This window comes from Solea senegalensis, linkage group LG16, assembly GCF_019176455.1.
Source record: "Solea senegalensis isolate Sse05_10M linkage group LG16, IFAPA_SoseM_1, whole genome shotgun sequence".
NCBI classification, from domain to species: Eukaryota; Metazoa; Chordata; class Actinopteri; order Pleuronectiformes; family Soleidae; genus Solea; species Solea senegalensis.
The window spans coordinates 2,302,244-2,320,396 of record NC_058036.1 but is presented as its reverse complement, the minus strand read 5'-3'; the positions used below and the strand labels follow the sequence as shown (position 1 = coordinate 2,320,396).

Here is an 18,153-nt window from a genome sequence, read left to right as displayed (position 1 = left end):
AATCAGCCTAAAATAGGAAGACACACCCATTTTCTGGCCAATTATCTTCTAAATTGGGGAGTGGTTTTTAATGGAAACGCATCATTAATACACAATAAACACAAAATGTGACGTAAACAGTTTGTTTCTTAACCCCGTGTAGCTCACGCACCTTGAGCGGTTTGTGACTGTGGGGGTCGGTCTCCTTCCCCAGAGCGGTGGGTTGCTGGTTGGTCGCCGTCAGCTGGTGCCTCTGGAAAACCAACGCCTCCTTGAACTCCTCCTGCGTCTTGGTCTCGAGCAGCTTCTGCCGGAAGGAGATGTCGGAGAAGAGCGTGGCGAACGTCCGGCCCAGCTCCATCGCCGTCTTGGTGCTTTTCTGTCAAAACGGCGGACACAAGTACTGCAGTTGTGCATTTGCGTTGGAATGAGTGACATCTAATGGTGAAACTGTAGAAGGCAACAAATGATCTGTTTTACGCGTTAGCGACTTGTAGCTAAAACAGTTTACGGCAGTTTTTGATGGATTTTGTATCAAATCATTCGATTTTGTTACCAAAACTGTCACAGGAAGCAGCTCTACTTTGGTACATGTGTAGAACTAGACGGGTTTCTGGTACTTTTCCCTTGAGCAAGTGCACCGGGGGAACTACGGTGGCCTTCATAAACCAGAAAGGACGCCACTTCTGCGCTAGCGTAGCGAGCTTCTGCTTCACAAATGCAAATCTGCTGCTTTTGTCTGATCAGGCTGCTGAAGAAAGCAGAAAACGGCCGCCTCTGTAAAACAAGGCCCTTGCCTTAAGTAGCTATCAAAGGGCCCGATCTAAGGCTACGAAAAGCAACTCAATTTTATTACACACTTTAATTCAATTCCGGGAACTGTGCATCGTGTGCCATAAAATGAGCTGAAGGACAAACAAGTCGAGAAGAAGAGATTCAGGTAATAATTCTCAAGAGTTTCTTCTCGACAATCACAGGGACAGGAATTTTAATTTAGCTTTTTGTGAAGACTTCTTGTGGCACTCTGGGAGAACGTGGTGAATGAATTGCTCTTTTAAGAGATGATCAATCAGTTCGATTTCTGCCTCTCGAACGTTCCGGTTTCGCGCGGCGGCAACCGGACTATTTTTGGGTTGTAGACAAAACAAGACATTTATTTCAGGATGTCGTGAATTTTAAGGGCACACACTTCTCATTGTTATGTGGTATTTTATGGACGAAGAAAATAATACATTCATCAGTACTGAAAATAAATATCCTTCACAAAATGGACTAAATCTAACACAAACCAACAAATCTGGGTTGGACATAAAGCACGAGCATGGACATGTAGGTAGATATGACAGGTTTGGAGCCGGGCCCTTGTCAACAAACCCACATGTGGGCACAAATAAGGCTGTCCCCAGTCACAGAGAGCAACAGAGCGACGCTAATGTGCTTCTGGCGCGGCTGCGACAGCGTCCCGGTGCCAAGGAAGGCCTTGTTAAGCAGGTGGTGATGAAGCCAGCGCAGGCGGACTCACGCCGCGTACAGTAGCAGCTGCAGCAAACAGAATCTGCAAAGCCTCAGAGCTTAAACGCAAAGTGGGAGCCGAATTTCAACCGGAGAAAACGGAGAAAGAAAAGAGTCGGACAGAATCTCAGTTATAAAAGGTATACTGTGGAAGAAATATAAAGAATTGGTGAATAATGACCATGACATGTCATCATGGATTAGAACACTGGCTTCACTGATTTATTCACACTGTCCATTGTCGTTTTACTGCCTGAAAACTGTGTTTTTGACTTATTTAGGTTTGGTATTATATAATAATGCAGCTCATAGCAGCACTCTGACACTTTGAGTTACTAAAACACAGCTCGCTGCAGCGATGGGTGACATCTAAAAAGCCTCACTACCCCTCTCAAAAATGTCTGGATATTTTAACGTATATAATGTTTTTAAAAGTTAATTCTCTCTCTCTCTCTCTCTCCAGTCAAGCCAACTGTTGGACAGTTATGAGATGAAGGGACGGATGGTCATTGCATTTATTGATAAATAGGCTTTTTTTTCTGCAGATTTAATAAGATTAATTCATTTTGATATGTAATAATATGAACATTTTGCGCTGCGTTAAAGTGTTCTTCTTTCCTTTTGTCAATGAAATAAATAGATGCAGTTATTTGTGTGCATGAAAACATGGACGTAAGTGCAACTCTTCCTCTCTGTGTTTCAGGAACTCCAGTGTTTTGTGAATCTTTGACATTATTTCACTTTGATCTCAACGTTCTTTTTCAGTGTGAAGCCACAGAGTTCACATCCACTCAAACAGCTCGCTGTCTTGGTCTGGTTGCCATGCCGACATTTTGCAGAAAAACAACTCGCGGGACAAATTCAAGAGTATTTAAAAGCCAAAAGAGAGGATTTTGACGAGGGATTTGTCAAAGTTGTGAAGCTCACTGGTTTTATTAATGAGGCTGACTGGGAGGAAAAAAACAAACAGAAACGTGGGTGTGAAACATGAGTAACGCTCGCTGCTGCAGATATCGAACGCACCTTCCACAAACTGGTAAAAGAGCGACGAGGACGACAGGACGTGCAAGTGTGTTTGAAGGTGCTTTAGGGCTTTAAGTGTGTTTAGTAACTGCATCTTTCCGTTACAGCAGGGGTGTCAAACCGGCGATTACACTCTAATATTAATGTGAAATACTATATCTTTCACTTCCAGACACCTGTGACTAAATTAAAGGCTTGATATTGTTGAAATTGCACTTTATTTTCTCAAGAAATGTCTTGTTTTGTAAAAAAAGATACGTCTTGTTCTTGTTGTTCATCGGTTATCGTGCTGTGATTTTACTGGTATTTGTTTTGATTTATTATGATTCAATGTGGTTCCTTGTTGGCGTCCCAGTTGGTAACGTGGGTAGTTAGTGGAGTGGAACTTTGCCCCGCCCCATCTGAGGCCCCACCCCCTTGAAGTGTCTGTTACACAAGTGGCCAAATTACATTTTATACTAAAGAGCAGAAAAAGGGAAAAGTGAAAGGTTTGTTTTGACGATAAAGATGGAAGTCTTGGTCTTTCAAGAGCTCCCGAATATACAACTGCAAAAAAACAAACAAAAAAGGCTAAAGGTTTACCAAGAAATCACGTTCATCTTCAATTTTCTTTCCCCCGCAACAGCTCGTGTTGTAAATGGAAGTGAAGGGGAGGTCTGCTCAGCACTCTCTGCACTTTTTAGGTGATTTAAGGAAAAAGTGCAGGTCGTACAAGAGTGAAAACAACACTCAGGGGTGAGAGGCAACAACCACGGCAACGTTTTTATGAAAACAATTAGTTTGAAAAACGTTTGACTGCAGCCGCTGTGTGCGTGATGTCGTCACTTCGTTAGCTTCGGCTAATTAAAGCCAAATCTATCACCGCTCACCTTCCAATGGACTCTATAGTTTTGAGATTAACTCTGAGGAACCAAAAGGCCTTTTATTTTGGAAAGCACAGTGAGGAAGAGGAACAGCAGCGTCATTAAAGCACTTCACAACTTTCATTATATATTTGACTTGAGAACGGATTACCAGTTCATGGCGGTTAATCGTTTCACCCTTGATGTTTAACAGAGAGCTTTTTGTCCGAGTCATGACAGAAACCACAGACGCTGTCGAACGCTCTAAATGGTGGGCGATGGAAACGCTCCACCCACTTATGCTAGATTACTGGCGGGATGCATTTATTCCTATAATCATTATCATTATGTCCCTTAAAAGATTATTTTTACAGAAGCAGAGACCGTCAAGAATAATTGAGACGTGATAGTGATTAATGTTTACTCCAGGCTGAGATTAATGTCTCTGAGAATGCCATTAGTGGTCGTAATGGCCGCCTGTGTGACTGGAATGATGAGGGGGAGAAAAACAAAGAGGTAGAAAGCAAACAGACGCATGGTTAGAGAGTTTAAGTTTCTTTTTTTTTTCCCGCCGTGCTGTGATGCCATTTTTGAAGCTGAAGGGTGGAGCTACGAGACGGGGTGGAGCTTCCAGTGTGTGACATCTGATTTTACCAGAAACGAGGGATTAAAAACCTGTGGTGCGTGTAGAAAATTAGACAAATAACAACATAAATAAATAAATACATTTCTCTATCCCAGTGTGTGAAGTATACGTGAGGAAGGAGGAGAGAGAAAATGATCTTACTGGGAATAAATCTGCCTCCTGTGAAGTGTGGAGCTGATTTTGCTCGGGTGGGATTATTTTCTTAGGTAATACTTGGTGAAGCTGACTCATTTTCTCAAACGCCTTCACTAAAATCTGTCCTTTGTCCACAATGCGAGTAAATACAATTTGCATTTTGACCTGATATGAACCGCTTTGCCGTGTATGACTTTGGCTTCAAGTGGTTAAGTGGATTTTGGACTGGACTTCTGTTGTTTGTGAGTTCTCTCGTGTCCCCAGTGTACGTCACAGGATCAGATTTAATCAGACTTACATACAAACAGACTTCCCGTTGCACCTTCCAGACCCTGAGACTACAACTACGTTCCCTCAGATTATCTGGGCATATGTGGGCGGGTTTTTAGCTTTGTACACATGACTATCTGCACCGGTTGCTCTGGTAACAAAGTAAGTGCGTGGCTTGGTAATGTGACACAAATGCAAGAAGTGCACCTCTTTCACTATTTCTGACATTATTTGTGTTGTTGTTGTTGTTGTTGTTGATGATGAGTGAGGCGTCAAGAGTGACGCAAAACGTGAGAAGCTGTCGTTTCTTTGCAGCCAGAACATTCAGACTGAGACTCACGTGACGGAATCCGATCTCAAAACACCACCAAATATGGTTTAAATAGGAAAAAAGAAAAATAATTCACGTGTGTTTTCATTCTACCGCGTTTCCTTTAAAAATAAAAGTGCATATTCAGGGATTCGAGGAGTTGAACAAGACGGTGGCTTTAAAAAAAACAAACAAACCACCAAAGGCTGATAAATGCCACGGATCATTCGGGCCCTGTGGGGCCGGCACTCACCATTTTGAGCGGGGCCAGTATCAAGATGACATAGCGGACCTCGCAGCAGTTCTCCCCCCAGTTCTGCGGCCTCTCCAGGCGCGAGATGCACACGTGACGCCTCTGGAGATGCTTCACGTTGCAGCTGGAGGAGGGAGGGAGGGAGGGAGGGAGGGAGGGAGGAGGAGAATGGCGATGTTTTTATAAATGTCAACACTTCACCTTACCGGCATCGCCCTTCAATTCCATAGATTAACCTCTTTCTCTACAGCAACAGTTGGGCAGTATTCAAATGTCCTGGATGAGTTTTCTCTCACACACACACACACACACACACACACACACACACACACACACACACACACACACACACTGTAGACTGCACTGACTTCCATTCATTAAGTGTTTTCTCTAACCTTAACCATAAACCAGTGAAGGTCTAACACTGAAACTTAACCTAACCACAAATCCAGTTCCTCGGGAATGAGGTTCTGCCTCATTGGGACCAGGTTTTGGGTCTCCATGAGGACTTCACAATCACCTTAATCATAACTAAACCCAATATAATCTTTAAGTCTTAACCCAAAAACAGCCATGTCCTCACAAAGATGCATGTACAAGCACACACACACACACCCAAACTTGTCTTCATATCTTTGTGAGGACACACCATAGACATAATGTATTCCGTAACTCCTTACCCTTACCTTAACCATCACAACAGTCCTTAAACCTTAACCCTTAACCTCACTAAAACCAGGTCTTAACCCTGAAAAGCCCTTTAAAGTTGTGGGGCCAGGACAAAATGTCAAAGGTCACATTCACAGTGAATATCATGAATATATACTGTACATGCACCCCCGCATTGGCCATCTTGTATTATTCCATTAAAGCTCCAGTAAGTAAGTTTTTTACAGGTTTAACGATCACTCATTTTCAGTTTATTCTAAATGATTTAACCTGCGTGACCTTTGTTTTTAATCTGCTGCGCATCACCACAAATGCTTCAGTGACACTAATCATTAACGTTTCATTTCACACGTGTTTTCTAACTTATTACTTCTTTTCAACACTTGGAGGGTAAATAAAGTTCAATAAAGTCGTTTTTTTTATCATACTGTTTATGTTGCGTGTGATGTTTTAAGCGACGAGACCTTGAATTTCCCCTTGGGGATCAATAAAGTTTTTTGAATTGCATTGAAATACGTTTATGATGAATGTTGATGTCGTTCATTTGTGTTGTTTTGGAGTAGCTGGGTGTCGTTTGTTGATAATTCAAACAAAGTAGTCGTATTTTTCAGCTTCTTAAATGTGAATATGTTCTGGTTTCTTCTTCTCTGGAACTGCTCTCTTCTCTGAAATCATGTATAAAAATAAAAAAAATCGTGTGTGAGCTTACAGGATGCAGAGCCACGACTGCTGGTACTGGACGCCGGTGGCCGTGGCCGTGACGCCCTGGATCGTCTCTGACAGCAGGTGAACTGTGGAGCGGAAAGAAAACAAAAAGGGGGTCAGAGGTCAAACACACGTTATCTTGACCGTGATCATTTTTCCTTTCTTCATGCTGTTCATCCTCCTGCCTTTTCCCCCTGTGAGCACCAGCGATCTGTATCATCCCATCACGGAAAACCACATTCATAACAGCTTCTGTCGTTTAGGATTGGGAGTATTTTATGAGTTTGACAGAAATCTGGCTGGGGGGGCGGGGTTTCTTCATTTTAGCCAAACCTGGTGCCAAGCCTCCCTCCCTCTCCCTCTCTCCCTCTCTCCCTCTCTCCCTCTCTCAGCGTGACGTCTCCATCACAAGAGTCTAACGAGCTCGCCTCCCGCCTCGGACGGCGATGCCAGTCGCGGCAGAAGCGCGGCGCCGCGGCGGGCTAATAACGGCGTCCGTCCAAACCCCCCGGAAGACACCGGCGGTCGTTTAAAGAGCTGCCGTGTTTACACAGAGCAAATCATTAAACATGGGAAACAGGCTGAAGCCAGCTTGTTGCTCCCTAATCAGAGGAAATTCCCTCCTGACTTCTCACACTGCGAGAAATGAATAACGCTGGGGCTTTTTTTTTTTAGGTGTGTGTGTGTGTGTGTGTGTTATTGTTCAGCAGCAATGATTGCCCCAAAGCCCCAGAGAAGATTCACCGTGCTTCGGCTTGCAATGTCCTCTTTCGCTGGTTTGTACTCAACAAACTACAGGGTGGAAATGTTTTGTATCTTCAAACAGCGGGAAGCGATGATTCCCATATCATTCCAGTGGTTCCAATCCCGTCTGTCTGTCTGTCTTTGTCTTTCCCTCCGTCACTCTCCCTCTCTGTCATGCCGTCTCATCAATAAAGTATCCTCCATTCATGCCAGAAAATGATGGGCATCACCATGACAACAGTATCACAGTGCTCAAGGAGTGAGAGAGCCGGGGACGGGGAGAACGAGAGCGATGGAGGGAGCGAGGGGAGGGCAGACGAGAGAGAGAGAGAGAGAGAGAGAGGATGAAAGAGACACAAGTAAAACAAAAAGAGAAAAATCAAACGAGAGAAAGGTGCAAGGAAGGACATGACGGATAAAAACGGCAGAGGGAAAACAAAGAACATGACAAACGAGACGAGAAGACGAGAGAGGGAGAGAGAAGTGAAGGAGATGGACTGGGATTCAATTCAATTAATAGCAGAGAGCCTGACAGCCATGTAATAATCAAAAACCATCCAATTTCTCATTGATGTGGGGAGGAAGATGGAGAGAGGGAGGGAGAGAGAGGGAGAGAGATATGCAAACAGACAGAAAGATGGAAAGATAAAGAGAGGGTGAAACCAAAGGAGACAGAGGTTACAGGAGAGAGCGGTGAAGAAATGAAACACACACACACACACACACGTGGTTCCCGCGGTCGTTCCTACTTAAATCAGCCTTTAAATAAACCCTTAAAGCAGATACTGTGAGACAGTAAGTGTGTCACATTTAGGTAATGCTTTATCGTCAGATTTCTTTTTAATATATAATTGAATATACTAAACACACATTTTTTTTAACACATTTTTTGTCGGCTACAGAAACGAACCAGAGCCTGGACACACACACACACACACACAAACCAGGTAATTTCCTGTCTCCACCATTAGAGGTCACTGTTTGCTTCACACTCAACCTTTAAACCCTTTTTTTATCGACACGGAAACACAACTTTCCCTATTTCATTTTTATTCGTCGTTTCTTTTACGCACAAGACGGTTCTCTCGGCGTTGCAGTGCGTACGTCAGGCCTGTAGGTGGTGCTGTAGCGCTGCCACAGAAATGCACCCGTTAGGGAATTACGTGTTAGGGTTCCCAAAACGTCCCTTCTATGTGGATAAAACCGCGATTTTGTCGAATTGTCACAGAGGTCCTGGACATTTAGGCTCTCGGGTCATGAAAAATCAATATAGCACGAACATTAGACGTTATTAGATGTTCCAAACCTCTCTGAACTTAAATCTAACCATAAAACCGCAGACGTCTGAATACACACGCTGAATACTGACTCAGGACTTTGTTTAACGACACTGCAGAGCCTTGTCGTTTCACACGTCTATGATGTTAAAGATGGTGTAAGAGTGGCTTTAGTTTGCTCATGCACCCAGGCCCTGCTCATCTGCGCTCATCTAGTTATTTACCTTAAATGAAACTATTCATATAGATATATATATATATACGATACATGAGACAGACCTGCAGATGAAGAAAGTGTTTGATATGTTGGCGCGATCGATGCGATTCCGTTAGAGACTAATTAAGACGTTACGTCGGATACTTGTCAGTTTCATCAAGATTTCCACATCGTTTCATCAGCTTTTTTTTTTTTTTATGCAAACACGACCGATTCTCCACAGGAAAGGAAAAAAGAAAGAAGAATAACAGTCACACGTGGCATATCAAATGTGACAAACTTCAATGGAAACTGCGACAGAGGCAAGTCTGGACGGCTGGATTTGGCCTTTTTGATCTTTTTTTTTTCGGGTGAATTCTTTTAGCTTCATTATCCACGCGTCTCGGCCTTTTTTTCCGAGGGCGGAGGAAACAGATCGCAATTTCACCCTTACATCTCGCGAGGTAAAACCGGGGAAAAACATGGCTGTGTTCTAACTGACAAGAGACGGTGGCGGCACGAGGATAGATAGATGAATAAATGAAAGGATAGAGAGATTCATGGTCTCTTTCTGTCCTTTCAACCAGGAGACTCTTTACATTACGCTCAGAGGTGACCTCAATAAAACCTCCTGATCTTTCGCTGCCTAAGAGATTAACTGTGGTATCAGCCGGCTGCTGCTGTACCTGCCCCACACACACACACACACACACACACACACACACACACACACACACACACACACACACACACGTTCGACATTCATGACATGAGGGGACATTGCATTGACTTACATTCATTTCCTGGAGACTCTAACCATAACCACAATTACTACTGGCCTAATCCTAATCCTAATAACCCTAACCCTAACCCTAATCTCAATCTCAGCCTAACCTTAAAACATACCTTCACCTTAAAATGTAGTAATTTACGTTATGGGGACTTGCTTTTTGTCCCCACAAGGAAGACAAGTCCCCATAATGTGACTGTGTAAACAGGTTTAGGTCCCCACAACATTAGTAATACCTGGCACACACACACACACACACACACACACACACACTCACATGTTCGACATTCATGACATGAGGGGACATTGCATTGACTTACATTCATTTCCTGGAGACTTACTCTAACCATAACCACAATTACTACTGGCCTAATCCTAATCCTAACCCTAACCCTAACCCTAATCTCAATCTCAGCCTAACCTTAAAACATACCTTCACCTTAAAATGTAGTTTTGGGGACTTGCTTTTTGTCCCCACAAGGAAGACAAGTCCCCATAATGTGACTGTGTAAACAGGTTTAGGTCCCCACAACATTAGTAATACCTGGACACACACACACACACACACACACACACACTCGGAGAAAAGAAAATGGTTCCCTTCAAAAGCATGGGCTGTGGTGGTGGTGAGAGCTTTGAAGGAGGCGATTAAAACCTCCCGTACAGGAGCGCGGCACACGAGACACTGACTGTGTATTCGGTGATCCGTCGCGACCGACCGCGACACAATGATGCCATGCTGTCACATGCTGATGAGGAGCACCACAGGGACTGGGTCAGCGGCGCTGGAACCTGGCTTTTTTTTAAATCCCCGTCTCCACTTACTGTGCGTGGGAATTAAAGGACCCCTCCGCAGCCAAATTAAACATCGCCCTCCGTGGGTATAACTCAAAGTCAAGGATACCGTGTACGACGTCCTTCTGATATTTCCTCCTTGGGAATCAATCAAACCGATATTCCCTGCATTGGTCACACGGAACACGGAATTTTCAGATCGTACCGGTCACATTTATCGCCAATTTGCCAGGTAGACTGGGGGACTCCACGTAGACTTGAGTAAAGTCACTCCAAATGACTCGTTACAAAATAACACAGAAAACTGCTGGACGCCTGCTTTTGCGGCCTTACGTACAAACCTGGCAACCGTCGCTTCTAATCCCACCAAGGAAAGTAAGACAGGAAGTCCGTCAGTTGCTATTTTAAATCCAAGTTAACGTCTGATAAATGATATTTGGAATGCACTTCTTCACATGTCGTATTTATTTAAATTATAAATAAATTAAATTACTTAGATTTAAAATGTGGAATATCAGGGAAATCATCTCCATCTTCTGTATTCACAAGACTATATAATAATAATGTGGTTTACTATTTTTTCTGTTTTTTTTCAACGAGCATTGAAAATACAAACTGGTGTGACTCTGATAATTAATAATGTGGTTAATTGGGTGGTGGTCTAATACATTCTTTTCTTGCCCCAAAGGCATCAATCAAACAATTTGAATGTTATCACTTCAGTCTTAATCTTAGAGGATTCCATAATTGTCTTTCTGTCTTTCTTTCTTTTTTAAACGGGGTTTGACAAAAAGCCTTGATCAGGCGTGACGGGAGGACGAGTGCGGCGGACGGCGACTCCGCTGATTGGAGGGTCAGCTGAAGAGCCGCTGATATCTGTGACCGAGAGGACGGACGCACGCCCGCTGCCCGTAATCATCTCCATCTCGACTCCATGCATCGACCCAGTCCCGAGCGTGGAGACGAGCACAAACGGCACACTGATGGTGATTGGTACAGAAGCACAAAAAAAACAAAAAAAACCCAACAAAACAAAACAAACGAGGGAAAAAAAAAACAACAACAACAACAACAACAAGAACCCCACTGATTGCAGCCTCACGGCGGCTGATGCTGACATTTTCATCTAATTAGCACAGCTTACCGTCATCAAAGAAAACGAAACTCTGAGACTTGTCTGCTTGCGGGGAGAAAGAGAAGAGGGAGAAGAGGAGAGACCAGAGAGTCAGTGCAGTCACCTTCAACAGGTGACCAACAGGAGGCAAACACACACTCACCACACACACACACACACACACATGTGGTTGGCAAGCTTCATTTCCTGCCCTGCTTTACCTCATGCATATTAAATATCATTTTCCAGAGAAAATCCCTCAATGTCGGCTCTTTGTTGGATCTTATCTTGATTACCGGCTACAGGCTATTACCAGAGATTGAATTCTATCACTGATAGCGGGGTCACGCGTCCGGTTAGTGCAAAGAAACCCGGGCGACGTCAATGAAGGCATCAAGGCGAGGAAAAAATAAATAAATAAATGACACGTATGGCGCTCCCTTCCGCATGCGGTAAAGGAGCTCGAATTAATTCCTCCAATTTGGTATTCCGATCATTCCCGCTGAGTGCTACACAGAGAGAGATTTTCACAGTCAACGGTCATGCCGCCATCGCCATCGCCATCGCCGCCGCCGGCCTGGAAGAGACATATTATTACAGCGGCGAGGAAGGACATGAACGGAGCTAATGACTGTTTGAATATTTACAGTCGGGAATAAGGAAATACAGATTATTAGTCTGAGCTCGTTAACCAGGCTGTGCGAGATCTCAAGGCCGAGCACAGTCGGAATTCCTCTGAGATTTGAATGTTCTGGAATTTGTCTCCGTGTAAAAAGAGACTCACTCGACGATCGCCGTTAATTTGTTGTTGACGGTCAAACTGTCACCTGTATATTTAATCAACAGTTTAATTATGTTATTTTGTGACAAAGATTACATCTAATTGTACGTAATGTACCAATAGGAATATTAATATTAATGTAATCAATGACAAAAACAACGACTGCGATCTGATTCGTGATATAATTAGTCAAGACTCAGCTCAACAGTCACTGAGCTATTGTTTTAAAACGTGTCGGAACAGAAACACGAGATACAATCGGGAATATTCACTACTTCATAATTTACTGCAAGCAAGGAAATAAAAGATATGTTTGTTTCAATTTTAACTTCTTCCGCTGTTGATTTGTGAGGCGGAGTCTACCGCAGATACTGACCAGCAGTTTGTCATCGGTCTTTTATTAGAACAAGGACAACACAAACTGTATCTGACTCCGCCTCCGCAGGTGGCGCTGTATCTCTGTCTCCAGTCCGACTGAATGAATCGCGTTATCCAGGTTTGTTGGACTAACGTGTTTACGTGACAATAAGAGAACCGAATTGTTGTCCCAGTCCGACTAAAACAGACTTTTAGCATGCATGTAAACGCACTGTGTGAGTGACAGCCGACTGTGGTGGGCGGAGCTAGACTATACCGTATCGATCAGTTAGAAATCCTGGAAACGTGTTAATCTCCAACATTTAGCAAAGGAAACGTTATTATTCAGGGGAGGAGTCTGGTGTATTTAGTGGCAGAAGGAGTCTGCGAACAAATCTGACTGATGCTAATGATTCGGTTACAACGAAAACAACTGCTTTACAAGTCGCTAGTTTGTGTTCTTGTGTCGCGTTTAAAACAACATCGCGCTAGGATGACTCCGCCCACTTTGAGAAGGTACGAATGGAGAACGACGTGATAAATGTGACTACTGCAACCCTTTGTAATATCAATATTTATTCAGTGAGTGTGGAAACGAGGCCAAAAATCCACAAAACTGACTGTAGATTGTTGTTTTTTTCGCACTTGCACGTATCCACCCGGCATGAAACCACCTCGTTTTGTGGACGCAGTCTCACCTCGCACCCCGGCGCCGCTTTGCAATCCCAAATATGTGACTGTTTTTCATGGTTGAGCGTTTGATTTGAGTACAAAAAGAAACCGAGGAGAATTATGCAAAATGGTGGCAAAGATCGATCAAAGGTGACAGCAATTTGGGATGAAATGATGGTACAGTCATCACACAAATAGCAGCGCACAATCAGCAGCGTGCGGCGTCGCTGCCAACAGCAACACAGAGAAGAAGAGACAGAGAGAGAGAGGGGGAAATACAATTATACAGTACATCCATCATTACTCAAAATATTGACATTAGTCATTCAGTGGCAGCTGCTCATCACTTCCTTCAGCCTCCTATTATTACTTATAGATTCAAATCATGTCATCATTTTACTTTTCTCGGGGATTTATCTCAGGAAATCCTGAGACAAAAAAAAAAAGAAGAAATCCACTCCTCGCGTACAAGTTGGAGCAGGACTAATTATCTCTGTGGGCTTTCATCTCTTTTCATTCGCGTTCGTTCCGCGCTCGCTCTTTCTCTCGGCGGCCGCGATAATGTCGCCTCCCTTCTCTTTATCTCACAGCTGTACAGTATTACGCTCCAAATGAGCTGGGTCCGCTCGCCCGGCCGCATCGCCCCGCTGCGACAGAGTGAGCGCAGATACGGCAGAAATTAATACCTGAAGAGATGTGTCCTGTTGATAACATACTTACGTGCACCGCCAATGTATTCCCCCGAGAAAGAGTCTTTGTTCCTCCCCTGAAGATGTTTTTCTCCCTCGCTCCCTCAGCTCCGTTATTTTGCGCGTTAATATTCATGGTTTTCTTTTTTTTTTAATATCAAAACCTCATGTTGAAGAGGAGAATTAAAAAAGAAATGAGACGTCCAACTTTTAAGTGCAGCATTAAAGGATTCAAATTAGAATTTGTCATATACATTTCCCTCTGTAAACACGGTTTATTCGCTTTTTAAAAGCTGTAAATCTGAGCCGTTTCAATGTGTTGAACAATTGTTACGTCATTCATCCTCATTTGTCCCGTTTCTTCTGCTGAAACTTGATTCATTTCCCAAGAGTGAGTCAAAACTATTCCATCACTACTTTGTTGCATAATATACACAAGAAAAACTTTATTTTCAATTCTCAATTCAAACTAAATTCTACGGCTGCGTTTTTACAGTGCAGCGGGAGCTTTGTGAAGCATCAATTTTGAATCAGGAGACAAAACATCTGATTACGACTCCTTTAGGGAGTTATGAAAACAAGGGGGGCCTTAAAACTGAAAAGCTTCAAGTCTGTTACTGATTACTGATGCCACAACCTTGAGGAATCTACCACTATGAATATTGGTCTAAATTTAAACGTGGTGCGTTTACAGCGTAGCCACAACCAGCCATTTCACAACCAACTACTTTTTTCTACTTGCGATTAAGCCTGTGTGGTTTTTCAATGGTTTGTCAGCATTTATCGTTTTGATTCTTCGACATCCGGCCCTAAAATTAGAACCTCTTTACATTTTCACAGAAAAAGATCAATGGTCATTTGTCCAAATGCAGTTTTGTCGCTCGGCGAAAACCTGTCTCATTTCATTCTGGGTGAAACTTGACTAAATATTAAATATATCTGATCCCTCCCCTCACAACAGCCTGGCAGGAAACAAACGGACAGGAGTCTACGGGCAGCGTTATGTAAATAACTGCTGTGTTCATGTTGCTGTGCAGACTAGCGCTTGGTAAATCGAGTCCGATGTCCAAGATTACCAAGAGTTAACCAACGAAACCCATGCACGCCGAGTTTTCACGGACATACCTGTCTGATTTATCCGTTTACCTTGGTTGTGTGACGTCAGCTCCTGGAGCTCTATATCCGTCTATAGCAGGGGTGTCAAACATACGGCCCGGGGGCCAGATCCGGCCCGCCAGAGGGTCCAATCCGGCCCACAGGATGAATTTGTTAAAATTTCACACTACGATTACAATCTAAACGTAAGGTCAAATACAATATTTTTCTCTTCCAGATGCCTGTGACTAAATGTTTGTGCCTTTTTAGATCCAGTGTGATGTGTAAATAGTACATTTAGGCACGATATTGTTGAAATTGCACTTGTATTTCTCAAGAAATGTCTTGTTTTGTAAAAATATCCATTAAATGTAAAACAAAGGAGAAAATAAGCAAGGAGTTCTTGTTGTTCATAGGTTATTATGCTATTATTTTACTATTTTTACTGGTCCGGCCCACTTGAGAACAAATTGTCCTGTATGTGGCCCCTGAACAACAATGAGTTTGACACCCCTGGTCTATAGTATATAAAATAAAATATCTGTGTTGCCCCACACTACTTCAACCTTCAGGGAAAACCTCTTAACACTAAAATTCTCGCGTGCAGGAAACCTTCAGTTCTGTCTCCGTCATCTCTTCCTCAGCTTTTTCGGGCCGAGACGCCGTCGACAGGAGCTTCGGCCGCCACAGCTTGAGCGTCTCGGAGAGCCATTTGAGAAGCTAAGTGAGTGATCGATGACAGAAGTCAATTATCGCCTCGGCGATCTGTCAGGAGGCGGCTGAGCGGAGCCTCGCCTCGCGCGCCGCCCCTCTCTGACCAACAGTCAGCGACGCCGGCTCGCACAGACATAACATGTATGTGTGTGTGTGACAGGCAGCTCAGGAAAAAGCCCCGCGTCTATACTCTGTCATTAAACAGTCGGCAAAATATTACATGACAACAAAAACAGCGAGGGTTAATGTAATTAAAGCGATAATAAATATGGGTACATGCTGCTGTGTAAGACGGCAGATTGCTCATTTTCAAACCAGCAAGAGATTTAATTAGTGGTTTAACTAAGAGGCTACGCAGGGAAATGACAGTATGTTTGCTGATTAGGGGACGATTTTTATCAAGCGCTGCGATAAGGTGCACTCGCAATAAGTTCATTTCAACTTTGGTGAAATGCGTGGCGGGAGAAAACGGTTCATTTTTCAGTAAAGCCACAAGGGGGAGCCGGTCACCCCGGAAGCTCACCTATTATTTCAGTTTTGTGTATTCATCATTAAAATCTTCACTCCACTCATTTGATTTGATCTGTTGTTTTTTTTCTCCACAATTATTATAATTAAATTGTGCTATTTTGGTCAAGAAACCCGTGAAAAGGACATTTTCCTATCGTCTCACGTCTGATACTGAAAGACTTGAACTATAAGACACTGAAATATTGTTTTATTTGAATAATTTGATATTTATTTAAAGAAGAACACTGGCTGTTTCAATTTAAAAAACATTAGCCGACATGTTCTTAGTGATCGGCACAGCTGGGAAGAGATTCTTGCATTGTTCTCCACATATGTGCGTTTGTGCCATATGTTGGTGCATTAATGCGTAGGACAATCATCGGTTTCCCTGGGAAACGTTTGATGTCCGTGTGTGTGTGTGTGTGTGTGTGTGGTTGAATGTCAAATGGACAAATGAACATCACTGACGGATGTTCTTCCCTCTCGGCTCTGCCCCTGAACATGATGGAGTCCGTGTTTCAGGAAGGTGTCGACGCGTGCGGACATCAATTTTGTCCAGGTCAAATGTCAGATGTTTGTCGAGATGTGACACACATGTTCTGTGTGTGTGTGTGTGTGTGTGTGTGTGTGAGAGAGAAAAAGAGACAGAGAGAGAGACATATCGTCAACATGCATGTCCACACCGGGCTTACCGTTGACTTCCTGAGCGCCCGCATCTGTGAAAAGCAAGCTCATCACCTCCTCGAAGTTGCAGCCGGGCTCACACGTGTGACCGTCCTGACCCACGTGGTGCAACATCCTCTTCAGGACGTCGTCCAGGGACGCGGCCGTCTCGTCCAGCAGAATGCTGGCCCGCGCCAGGAAGCCGTCCAGGTCCCGGTGCGCCCGGATCTCCTCCTCGAAGTTCATCAGCTTCACATACTGCGAACAAAAGTGTCCGTTTAAAATTTTGAGATAAATTGATTGGGTGTCTCCCAAAGCTTTGTCCTCAAATGTCTTGTTTTGTCCATAAACCAAAATCAATTTGAATGATTCCTTTTGTTATATGGAGCAGAAGGAAAAGCAGAAGCTGAAAGATCACATCAACTGATTAAACAATTATCAAAATAGTTAAAAAGGATCTTATATTATCTTAAAAATGATCTTAATTAAAAATTAGCTAAAGGTTAAGCTAACAGTAGTATTTTCTACTACTTTTAAAACATGGCAAACTATTGTCAGCTGTCCATACATCTCTAAACTCTATGTATTGTTTTGAGTTTTTAAATTAATAAAAAGAGGTTTGGGAGAATTCTGTAAAAAAAACATTTTTTTGGGAGGGGGGACCGAAAAAACATCTCCCGCGACACATCTACGGGTCCCAACCCAGACTTTGGTAAACACAGTCCTTATTCAAATAAGATTTTTGCTTGATTACACGTCTGTAATGGTGACACGTCGAGGAATACACAAGGGTTGCAGCTAATGGATGTTTTCATAATCGTTCAATCTGTCGACTGTTTTCACGATGAACTGAACACTTGTTTGGTCGATAAAATGGCGGAAAATGTTGAAAAATTGATAAACTAACCTGGAAATGACTTCTGAAATGATTTCTTTGTCAAACGGAGCAAAGAAATCAGAAAATATCCACATTCAAGAAGTGGAAAAATCAGAAAAAATACCAAGTAAAGTTGTTAGTTGACGATTATTAATCGATTGCCAAAATAATCGCTGCAGCCCTAGAATACACACACACACACACACCGTCCTTCAGTCTGCAAAGAAAGCTTTGACCTTGCAGTTCAATAAAGAAGTGACACCAAAGGACCAATGTGTGAAACAACACAACTCAGTGAAAGAACAAACGGAGACAACGGACGCCAGTCGATGGAGACCCCAGCGCGCCGGGGCAGTGCTCGATTTAATCGATCCGGTGACTGACAGAATTTCTATAGATGAGTGGATTCCCCGCAGCTCCTTTCACAATAAAACAAACAGCGAGCAGAGGGTCCACGCTGAGAGCCGTAAAGGGGTCTATAAATAGATTCGATTTTTGTTTTGTTTGTAGGAATCTGTCAAAGCTTTTGTGTCTG

The 18,153-nt window shown here is 43.2% G+C and overlaps 1 protein-coding gene across 4 annotated transcripts in view; it reads right to left on the bottom strand.

The window, feature by feature from the left end:
* The window catches only part of slc4a11 (solute carrier family 4 member 11), a 104,836-nt gene that overhangs the window by 20,406 nt on the left and 66,277 nt on the right, over positions 1-18,153 (bottom strand). For all 4 annotated transcript variants that reach the window (XM_044047336.1, XM_044047339.1, XM_044047337.1 and 1 more), the window contains exons 5-8: positions 16,771-16,999; positions 6,349-6,430; positions 4,971-5,094; positions 152-358 (exon numbers count right to left, since the gene is read on the bottom strand). In XM_044047336.1, the coding sequence (XP_043903271.1) occupies positions 152-358; positions 4,971-5,094; positions 6,349-6,430; positions 16,771-16,999 (642 nt within the window). The remainder of the gene's footprint in view (positions 1-151; positions 359-4,970; positions 5,095-6,348; positions 6,431-16,770; positions 17,000-18,153) is intronic.